At 34.7% G+C, this 11,705-nt stretch overlaps 1 protein-coding gene across 2 annotated transcripts; it reads right to left on the bottom strand.

Moving 5' to 3' along the window:
* Positions 1-1,097: 1,097 nt before the first annotated feature.
* On the bottom strand, positions 1,098-9,951 carry LOC132184631 (aminopeptidase M1-like). Of its 2 annotated transcripts, XM_059598334.1 has the most exons (19): positions 9,672-9,951; positions 9,318-9,463; positions 7,489-7,591; positions 7,015-7,204; positions 6,835-6,928; positions 6,498-6,651; positions 6,271-6,375; positions 6,066-6,182; positions 5,848-5,961; positions 4,430-4,612; positions 4,006-4,288; positions 3,798-3,919; positions 3,622-3,719; positions 3,055-3,232; positions 2,857-2,971; positions 2,703-2,770; positions 2,531-2,605; positions 1,726-1,803; positions 1,098-1,460 (listed from the first exon to the last, which is right to left on the bottom strand). In XM_059598334.1, the coding sequence occupies exons 1-19, from the start codon at positions 9,885-9,887 to the stop codon at positions 1,278-1,280; spliced, it is 2,622 nt and encodes an 873-aa protein (XP_059454317.1). In that variant the 5' UTR covers positions 9,888-9,951; the 3' UTR covers positions 1,098-1,277. The 2 variants fall into 2 exon arrangements, with proteins under 2 accessions (XP_059454317.1, XP_059454318.1); XM_059598335.1 differs by lacking the exons at positions 1,098-1,460; positions 1,726-1,803; positions 2,531-2,605; positions 2,703-2,770 and having other exon boundaries at positions 2,869-2,985.
* Between the last annotated feature and the right edge of the window lie 1,754 nt (positions 9,952-11,705).

Below are 11,705 nucleotides of genomic sequence, written 5' to 3'. Positions count from 1 at the left end.
ATGCGCTAGAGCGTGTTCAACACGTGCCAATGCATGAAGACTGCATCCTGGCGTCCATTGGCTCACACCCAACCGCTTCCTTGCCGCCTTCCTCCGCCCCGCCCTCCAATGATGTTGCGGTTTTTGTGTATTTTTTTAGTTTTCTTGTTGTTGTCTTGTTTTAGTGCTCAAATTCAATCTGTTTCAATGCTAATTTCGCCGCTGTGTTTTGCTGTTGTGGTTAAGAAAAGTCTCTCAATTGCAATTGTAGTTCTTAAATTCTCTAATGATAAAATTATTCACAATGTCACCACGGGTTTCTCGTATTCTATTATCTCTAGTGAAGTCCCTGCTATGTTGCTAGAATCTCAAGATTGGATTTATGTATTTTCTATTTCGTTTGTTATTTGCTTTAATTATAGTGCATTTTATTGTGCACAATGTGTAATTAAATAGACCGCTTCTAACCTTGTGTCGAAAGTATTTTTGACTGGTCTCTCATTATCTCTTTCTTTCAGATCAAGAATGGGAACAACCCCCTTTGTAACATTTTCCATTTTTGCTTTAAAAAAAAAAAACAAACAAACAAACAAAAATCTCTGAAATCAGTGTAACTATCATTCTTTTTTCTAAGCCAACGAGAAAAGGTTAGGGAATCTAAGTATTACTTGAATGAACCTAGCTCTCAATTAACCTGATAATAGCAAATGGGCTTCAACTACTCAGCCCAAATACCTATACTAGACTGAAATGAATGGGCTCCAAATCGGAGATGAGCCACTCCTCTTGGTTAACTTTGGGTTAACACCAAATATGCAACTTTTTTTTTTTTTTTTTTTTTTAAATTGAAAAGGGGAAAATGTTACAAGGGGGGATCTTTACCACTCTTGATCCGTATGGATGAAAGAAAGGATGATCCTATGGGAATGCTTCCAAACACTAGGTGGGAAGCGGCCCATTTAGCCAAACAATGTGCTCTAAAGTTAGCACTCCTAGAAACTTTCTCAGCCTTCCAGCTAAACTTGAATGAAAAAGGAAAAAAAAAATAATGAGAAAGAACAAGAAAAGAACAAACCATTCAAGTTTCATCCATCATCCATCAACCATCATGCATGCAATAAAAATAAAGGCAAAAGCCATAATTAGAAACATCAAACTCCATAAGATATATTCTCAATAGACTAATGTTCGCATGTCCCTGACTCATTATTGTCTCCCATGTTCTGACAAATTTTAAGCTGTGAAATTTGATCTAGTTGCCTTTTTCTTGAGAACAATGGCCAAACAAGTGACTCCTACTAGTTCATCTGTGCCAATTCCTTCACGGTGTTGGCAAGATGTTCCTCTTTCTGAACACTTAAAACCCAATTTGCATTAATGGAAACCCGCTCAATGCTCTGCCTCAAGTTTCTAGCCATCGATGGCTTAGTACGGCTTGCAAAAAACTCCTCTATTTCTCTGGCCTTCTCAAATGAAGTAAACTAGGGGGAGGGATGAAATAGAAAAAACCATAAGCATCAACAATGACAAACTAATTGCATGTGAATTAAAATTCAGGCACAACATTTTATGATACAAAGACGAAAATTGATACTTGTGGAACCAACAACACAAAGAAGGATTTTGTAATAGGTGTTCATTTGTTGATCAATAAAATTCTAATCATTCATCAAACCAAAAAAGAAGAAAAGAAAAAAAAACAATAGAAGAAGAAAAAGGGAGGGGGAGAGAGAGAGAGAGACAAACCGGCGAGACAATTGCACTGACAAAACGAGTTATTAGATATCCGGAACCCCAGGTTTTGAAAATATGCTCCCAGTTATCCTGTATTTTAATCATATATAAGAAGAAAAAACTAAGGCATTAGATAACAAGGTGGTTTGTTGCCCATCCCTCAGTAGTTTCTTAAAACCAACCCTGTGGGAGATTATAGTTATGATGAACACATGAAAAGACTAACAGGGGCTTAATGCCACAGAAAATCAAAAAAACAAGTTTCTCTTCCCTTCATGTTATAAATAAAAGGGAAAAAGACACTTTATCCCCCGAAGTTTGACAAATTTTTCAATTTGAACCCGTTTAAAAATTTGTAATGTACCCTCATAAAGTTACAAAATTTTGCAATTCAAACAATCCATTAATTAATTCCGTCTGAGAAGACGGAAAGTTAACCACGTGATTCTAGTCATTCACCTTAAGCATACGATATTCTAGTCGAACTTCATCTTCTCAGGAACTCAATTATCTAAATTCGATCAGTCATATGATATTTCACAAATACTCGAGGTTCAGAACAACTCTTCCAAAACTTGTCTTCTTGGGAGTTGAGGAAAATGTCTAAGGTCTACATGTTACCTTTGTGTAAAACCCACTTTTCCCTACCAGATTAACGTCCATGCTACAAAATACATGAGATGCACCATGATGCCAGTTTTTCTTTCAGGAAAGTAGGTGAGTGCCATATCCCCTGTATCTAGATAAGTGATCTCGGACCATTTCGCTTAATTGTACATGAAATTTTTGCTTTTTACATAGCTAAATTGAGTCTTACCTTCAGCCACGTCCAAGCTATTTCACGTCCTTCTCTACTAACAGCAAGTCCAAGAACAGCATCTTGGCTACGAACCTAGATCAAATGGGAAATAAAGCCAGCATCAGTGTCCCAAGCCCAATCAGACCATAATAAAAATGTTTTGACCTCCACAGTCATAAAATTCAGATACCTCAGAAGACAACAAAAAGTTAAGAGCTTCAAGAATTATCTTGGGATCAGGAGAAGATGCTAATGAACCTACAACCATACAAAGATACATGATTCCAATATACCAAAGATACTCAGATGCTCTGCATCAATTTAAAATAATGATATGTTGTTACTTAGAACGCGTGTTTTCTCCTGGCTCAAATCAGTCTCCCGGTAAACTCTTAGAAGAGATTCATAACCCAGTCTGTTTGAGCTGGTGACTCTTTGCATTACAGCTACATAAGCTGCCTGCAACCACAGTTCTTTATAAATTTCAGTAGGGATTGTAAATGGAGAAATGCTAGCAATTGTGCAATGCTTCTTTTACCAACCTTTCTTAAGTCAGGAGGGAGGAGTGGTGTATTTCTGTCATCTAAGAATGCAAGAAAACGCCTATTTGCCTCATTTAGTGTCAGTTCATGTCCAAACACAGCAAGCGCAGTCAAAATCTCTCCTCTCAACATTGCATCTAGATGGTTCTCCCCTTGCTTAGGCTCCCATCCGAGCTTTCTGAAAAGAATTCAGACAGAATATATATAAACAAATCGAAGAATGATAAAGTACCACTATCTGCTATTTATTAGCCGTTAGCAGCTCTATTGAAGAAAGAAAAAAATTGACTTAATTCAGAACATATATATAATTCATAGGAGCATCATAATCACTTTTTTCATTATATAAGAAATGACAATCTCGTGCTCTGTAGTTGTATTTTGACTATTTTGCATACCTTCAATACCTTAAATTGCATAAAAATAATACTTTCCAAATCAAGTAGAATATAATTGACATCAAAGAGATCATTTAATTGCAAAAGAAAAGTAGATAAACTAGATCCAATGGCTTATAAACAAAGACCAACCTAGGAGTTTCAATTATTTATTTATAAGATTACTTACTCCGCAGAATACTGGAAAAGGCTAATAAAAAACTGTTTAACGTAGTCCAATAACTCAGGGGTCGCATCAGCTGCAATTGTTGCAACTTTATGACTCATCTGTGAATTGAGGGACTAGGATTAGGCCTAAGATCATAACTGAAATTAACTTAGACCAGATAAGGATGTGAAAATTACACCAATCAAATTAGACAGCACGGTATATTCAGATTCCTCCCTGTAAGCACCCATCAAGGTAAGCAATGTGCATAAAGACTGCTGGCGAGCCATACAAAGTGCAAATGAATCATCCAGAATTCCTGTTAAAGGAAGATGTTGTTAACTGCTTTTTTTTGGTCGTCAATAGGAAAATGCAAGTATGAATGAGTACTAATATCCCAATTACCAAATCTGTCTGTTGCTGATAAGAATTTGTTCTCTATTGCATATCTAAGTCTAGCTGCCAGGTCCTCATCATATTTCACCCTATAGAAACCAGTCTGATCCACATTAAGTTTTATCCAAGCAGACGTGGCATCCGTTTTATCACCCAGGACTTCCTTGATATCAAGAGTTTCAGACTTTGTTTGCAGTAGAAAATTCTTGCACACATCATATGCGCCACAGCACAATGTTATTGGGATAATCCACCGTCCATCGCCATGGGAACCACTTGACAAAAATTGTGACTGCCATTATTATATTTATCTCATTAAGTTGTCAAAATATTGTTAAGTGAAATATTACAAAATGAAACAGCTGACTATGCATCTAAGTTAACATATGCTAGTTCAAGATAAAATAGGTGAAAGAGATAAGACACAAGAAACCTGTTCGAACACCAATTTGTTTTCTTTGACTTTGACAGAGACAACTGGGTATCCTTTTTGCTTTGTCCACAAATTCATTAGTTTTTTCACAGGCTCACCAGATCCCTCCTCAAGGACAGCCCATAAATCTTCTGTCTTTGCATTCGAGCAAGCATATTTTTTGATATACGAAGCAAGTGACCTCTGATTGCATAAATGAATTAGAAAAAAAAAAGAAAATAGCAAAAATAGCCAATTAAAACCAAGGGGAAAAAAAAAACAAATTTAGAAATGTTAGAAAAAATATAATTAACTGACTGACAGTTACATCAGAAATATTTCTCAAATGAGGAAGCCACATTGTGCTTCTTAATTTCTTTTCATAATTATCCGTAGAACAACTACTTATCACAATAACTATCAGATCTCAAAGTCCAGCTTTGCACAAACCTTATATTTCCTTACCGAGCCATCCAAAGACAAAAATGATATACTTTCTCTCTGTCCTCCACAGAATTGATCCCTTGTTCGCAAATACTGATGTCATCTTACCTTATGATATGAATTCATAGTGGTGATCTCGATTATTCAAATCAAAAACCATCGTATTCAACTCAGATAAGCATTATCAAGTAGAAATACTTTCTACTAATTTCTTATCAAGATATGAGTATCACAATTTTTTCTATATATGTAGAATTGATTACTTCATCAAATAATTAATTACTACCATAATAATAATAATAATAATAATTAATTACTAGCATCCCACACATTAATCAATATCTCCTAAACCTCTTTCATGAACTATTTCTATAATTCGACATCACCATCCAACTATTTTATAAGTGAAACCTGTCTAACCTCTTCAGAACACACAAAAATATTGTATTTTTTTTTTTTTATGTTTAGAAGTATTAGTTTTTGATGGTTTTCTATGACATAAATTTCACGTGAATTTTGTTAATCAACTTCGGACAGCAGCAACAGCTTCCATGACAGTAGCAACTACTTCCACTTCAAAATTCAGCAACAACAGTTTCAAGTTCCAAATCCTCTGCCAAAGATCAAGTTTATTCAAATGAGGGCTCTCAGTCAAAGAACCAGAATGATTCAAGAGCTGAACAACAGCCCCAGTTGTAGCCTTGTAATCTTGTTATCGTTATACCTTTTCAATTTAAAATTTTCCACTAAAACTCCATGATATGTGGAGATTGTTTTGTAAACAGTTCTTTATATATACAGTAATACTCAGCTTGGTAATACTCAGCTTGGTATGGTATTGAGCAACCAAACCATTCTTTTCACAAAGGATAGATTTCTTACAAATTTGATGCAGAGAAAAAGGAAGTTAAAACCACACACATAGTTTTCTTCAATCAAAGGAAAAGTCTCAACTTGTACAAAAAACATTACAAGTAACAAACCTAACAACCAACCTGAAAGCACTCAGCACCGAGATAGCTTTGCAACATCCGAATGACAGATGCACCTTTTCTGTAACTTATTGCATCAAAAATTTCATTGGTCTCGGCAGCATGATTTATCTCCACCTAGAAAAGGTAAGCTTAAATTGGGATAAACTCAAACAAGTAATAAGGCTAATTCCTCAAAGATGATTATAACAGGGAAAAAAACTTAACCCATGAATAATTACCTCAATGGGATGGGACTCTGCAAGCCCATCCAGCTTAAGACCCTCTGTAAGTTCATCAAGAAACTGAGTCCATATATTCCATTCTGGGAACAAGCTATCAGTTGCTAAATAGCTAACCTGTACAAATATAATTACAGATACATAATCTCCAAGCACGTGGTCATTAGGTATGATAATATAAAGAGATATGACCAATGCAATATACCCATGTTGCAAACCCCTCATTCAGCCACAAATGAGTCCACCATTCCATTGTTACAAGATTGCCAAACCACTGGTGTGCCAGTTCATGAGCTACGACCGTAGTAACCTTTTCAGTAGCCAAAAATAACGATTAAACAATTTGTGGGGGATTATTAGAACAATAGCTCCTTATAACATTACCCACACTAAATTATACCGAAAAGAGCAATATTCACAAGTGCACATTACCCTCTGTTTATTGGATGCCGCGGAATGCTGATCATCATAGAGCAATGCTGTTTCACGGTATGTGACTAAACCATAATTCTCCATGGCCCCATAAGCAAAATCAGGGATTGCAACCATATCCAATTTGGGCAGAGTGTAAGCCAGAGCAAAGTAACTGTAGAACTTATCATGGTCAATCCAAATTCCATATAATGCAGGATAGGCACTAAAATATTGCAAATTAAGGAATCACTAGTAACCACAATCCAGTATCCAATTAGATGTTCTGTTAGGCAAAAGAATTGTAATTCTGTGACTAGTGATCAATAATTTGGCAGTGATTGACTGTAAAACTTACTTTTTGTATAATTCAAGTGTCCTGACGGCAACACCCAGAGCAAATTTCCCTTGATTTGCCTTACCAACCTGACAGTATACTCGAACTTTGACCCCTGTATGGAGATGTAGGATTGATTACACTTTCAAGAACTAGGGTCGTATCACCACAAGAAACAATGGGCATAGTGTATGATTTTACCGTCAGATGTTTGATCTTCCACATAATCAAACAAACCAACAACAACTGCCACCAAATATGTGGACATTATTGGTGATTCTTGATATGAAACTGTCTTCAGATGCCCATCCACTTTTTCTTCAATAATAGGCATGTTGGAAAGAGCTACTAGTTCAGATGGCACATCCAATATTGTAATTTTGAATGTAGCCTGCAACTCTCAATGCCAGAAAAAAGAAGGGCCAAATAAGCTTTTGCTTGCATTCATTTGAAAACACAATTACATCGTCATGAGAAGCAGAGACTTCCTTTTTTTCTGGATTTTCTCAAACATGCATTATTAAAGTTCTTTTTTTTTCTTTTCTTTTTTTCTGGGTTTTCTCAAAGATGCATTATAAATTGTGTTAGTAATTAAGAAATGATTTCAGCAAAAGATGAAAAGACGTATAATATCGTAAATCAGCTAAACGAGAGAGAGAGAGAGATTGCAAACACCTTGCAAGCAGGTTCATCCCAACACGGAAAGCATCGCCGAGCATCAGCCGGTTCAAATTGCGTAACGGCCATGTTCTTCTTCTCACCATCATGTTCATATGTACTGGAAAGCAAAACAACAACTTCAGTACATAGAAGTAACTGATAAAATTGTCACTTATCAGAAAACACAAGAAATTTAGCTCCATTTAATAGCTGTGGAAAACAAGTTGCAAATGGCGACTTCGAAAATCGTATATTCCAGGTCCTTGGACTGAAGCTACGCCATCAACATTGCATCACACAATATTAACTGAAAATTCTAATTGATTATATCATTCAGCATTGGAAATGAGAATTCAATCATTTTAAGAGTATTTGATTACATCTCAGAAAGGGTAAATTGTGTCTCAACTTTTGCAAAACACAAAAGATTGTTCAAACCAAGTAGTACATTAAGTTGTCTCATCGTTTTTGTGACACAAATTTCTTCCAACCGGCTCGGTGGACATACTAAGTACCAAGTATCATCTCACATGTTCGAATTTTTTCAAAAATCAATGTTTGGGTTTATAGGTCATACTCTGTTTAGTTCCAGTGCGGCTTGTTCTAATGCGTCTTGATCCTCGGGTTCAAGATTTTTATAAGACTGGGCCTTTTGCCCATTTCCATTGTTTTCACCGGCACTATTCATGCTAGATTTGTGCTGTCTATAGGGTTTATCTTCATTGTCTTTTTTTTTTTTTTTTTGGTGTGCGTGTATTTTGTCTTGTTTATATTGTTTTGTTTGTTCTTTAGTTAATGTAATCTGATCTTACACAAATACACACCAAAAATTAAAAAAATAATAATAATAATAAAAATTTGTAAATTTAAATAAAACTTTACATGTCATATTATTCTTTCGTTTCATCTTTGGTGAGTATTGTCAATTTGGCTTTTCTTAGCTTTTCTTATCCCACTATGCATAAATGTTGAGAAATGTTATAAAAAAATCTTACACATTTTTTTTTTTTTATGGGGGCACTAACACTCAGTACTAGATTTTTTATGAATCAATATTAAATTTTGAATTTAATAATAATTTTTAGTGCCTCGTAAAAAAGTGTGCACTTGTATAGTTATATATAAAAGAATGAGAGTGCATATAACATTTCTTTAGCACCGTTAACTAACCGAGAGTGGGGAAATTATTCATCCCCGCAACAATAATGTTTATAACTTCTGCACTATGATTCAGCTTTGAGATTTTTCGTGTGGAATTCCAATTTAGGAACGACATAAATTTTCTCCAAATTATATTATTTCAACCCAGTTTATAAAGTTGGCATGTATCTTTAGAGCTTGTGAAGAAACACATGATTTTTTAACATGCTAATCAAAAAACAGACATAAATTTTTTATTAATTGGGTTGGATAAATTTTCTAAAAGTGACATGTGTCATTTGAATATATGAGAAGCACTTTTTTTTTTAAAAAAAAAAAATTGATTCTATTAAAATAAACATGCAAGAAATATATGCTATTAAAAATATATATATATTTCTCACATGTTAAGTGGCTAGTCACTTTTAAAGACTGAGTTTAAGGAAAATTTATTTAAAACAATTTGTAAGAAATTTATGTCTTTAAAAAACTATATGCTACGTGGCAAATTTATAGACGGGATTGGTGAAACCTTGTCTTTTCTTTCCTTACCTCGTCCCATGAACACAACAGACCTAATCTGATTAACAAACACAGCAAATGGATTATTGTCCAAATAAAAAGGCTCACTGTCGTTTTAGTTTTTATATCAGCTGATAATCTTTCCCATCAATGAAAAATATAAATAAATAAATAAATTATACCTTCTGTAGAACCCCTTCATTTTGTCGTTCAAAGTTCCTTCAAATCCGATCGTCAGAACTCCTATCCCAATCGGAAGTGTTTCAGCGAACTCTAAAACCAAAATCTCGTCGTTTTCAACCAAATCAATGTTTGAAGGCCTCAACACCTGCCCAAAATTTCACTCATTATTAAGCATCAACGGCAGTGCGTTTGGACGCCTCATACGAAAACTCAGCCTCGCATAAAAAGGTGGGGAATTAAGCAAAATGGCTGTGATTGTGAATGATCAATATATAGTATCCACTCTTTCTTAGTAATTTTGATAAATTCCAGCAACCAAATCAAGTTTAATTAGACAGATATATAGGGGATACCTTAGAGAAGCCTTGGTTGGTGAACGAAACGGAGCCGTTGGTGACGGAGAGCTCGGCCGCATTGAGGACGATGAACTTGGTGTTGGCGACGATGTCGAGGTCGATGGAGACAAAGCCGGCGAACTTGCAGGCGGACAGGTCCGGTTTGAGGCGTATGTCGTAGCGTTTCGGGACGGCGAATTTGGGGAGGCGAGGTTGGCCCTTGAACTGCTCCATACCGTTTCTCTGGTACGTGTTGTAAAGATCATGAGATGAGTGAGAGTGATACGCAGAAAGGAGTAGAGCTCAGCTATGGGTTATATATATAAGTCGCTTATCAGTAATGGCTTTGAAGAGAATTTTATTTTAATTATTAAGAAAAAAAAAAGTATTATTCACATAAAAGACATATTATTTTAATTACTAAAAGTATTTTTTTTAGTAAGTGATGTTACTCTTTACATTTTTTTTATTTTTTTATCACATTTATATTATACGAGATGGTGTGACATATTTTAAGTGATTTTTTTTTTTTTTTAATGTTATATTCTTAAAGCAAATAAAAGTATGAGAAATGCCAGTGGTCAATAAGTTTCTTATATTTGACTCATATTTTATTATAAATTCAATAGATCAACTATTAGATTTGTGGAGTCATCATTGACTTATATGAGGTCTCGAATTTAACTCACTTAATTCATGAATGACCCGTTTGGCTTGTATAATTATAAAATTAGATTTTTGTAATCCTATTTGCAAAAAAAATAACCAAAACTATCTTTCTTAGAGTCTTCCAAAGAATTTATGTTGTGAAACTTGATTTATTTTTTTTTTCTTTTTATTTACAAGTGATATGGTTATTTATTTGTATGAATTAGTATTAAGGGGGTGTTTGGCAAATGGGATGGCCTAAACACTGTAGTTGATGTAGATTGATGTGAAAAAAAGTAAGAATGTTTGGTATAAAAAAAATGAAAAAGTGGTATGGAAAAGTGAAAAAGTTTTGTTTTGTAGTGATTTTTTTATTTGAATAATAATAAAAAGTGAATGATTTGATATTAAAAGTGAAAAAGTTAGAATGTTTTGATGTTGATTTTTTTGAAAAATGGTGATAAACGGTGTTTGGGCCAACACCATCCCCATTACCAAACAAAGCCTAGTCTTTTGCCTTGTTACTAAGTCTTTTGCCAAACAAGACGGGTACCTAGGCGGCTGCAAATTTTCGATACTGCATCCCATTGCCATCCACTTTTGACATGTAGTGTTTGGATTGAAACACGTGTCTGACTGCCGGGACAAAAGAGTGAAAAGCAATTTTGTAATAATCAAATAATAACGACATTGAATATACTGGTTGGAATGTTTGATTGGTGCTGATTCCGAAAACAACCGCAATTATAGTTGAAGGGTTAGGAAAAAGGTAGGGGTAAAAAGGTATAAAATTTATATATGACCCAAGATTCACCACCATAATAAGAGACGCAAAAGTCCAAGTGTTTGTTCATTTCCTTAAAGCAATGATAGATTAGAGTTGGATGATTGACTGTTGTAGCGAGGGATGTGGATTAATATGATGATAACTTGTTAATTAATCACGATTTGATGTTATCGTGACGGTGGGTCGGTGATGTTAATGCTTGCTTTTTTCGGACCTAAAAGATCCAGAGTATCCATTTAAATGGATGGCTCTTTGGACGATTTAACAAAGACAAAATTATTCCTTCTTTTCTATTTTTACATCTTATCTTTCCTTTTTATAATAAAACTTCACAATAACAAAAGTGATCACCGTCTTTCAAACATATGTTAACATGACGTGTTAAAATGTAATTTTGTCTTCTTTTATTATTATTTTTTTTTTGCTTTTGCTTTGTTTTCCTGTAATCGTTTTTATTTTTGTTTGTAATAATACTTGGTCCTCTCTCTCGATCTGCTTGCCATATGCCCTTCGGGTTTGTTACTTTGATTTAGACCTTGGGGTTGTGGATGTGAACGTTATCCTACCTTTCGGGTTGAGGATGATGAGATTTGGCTTAGAGTTCTCTACCCTCAGTG

The sequence above is a fragment of the Corylus avellana genome, chromosome ca6 (assembly GCF_901000735.1).
Source record: "Corylus avellana chromosome ca6, CavTom2PMs-1.0".
NCBI lineage: Eukaryota > Viridiplantae > Streptophyta > Magnoliopsida > Fagales > Betulaceae > Corylus > Corylus avellana.
This window is presented reverse-complemented; position numbering and strand designations above follow the sequence as displayed.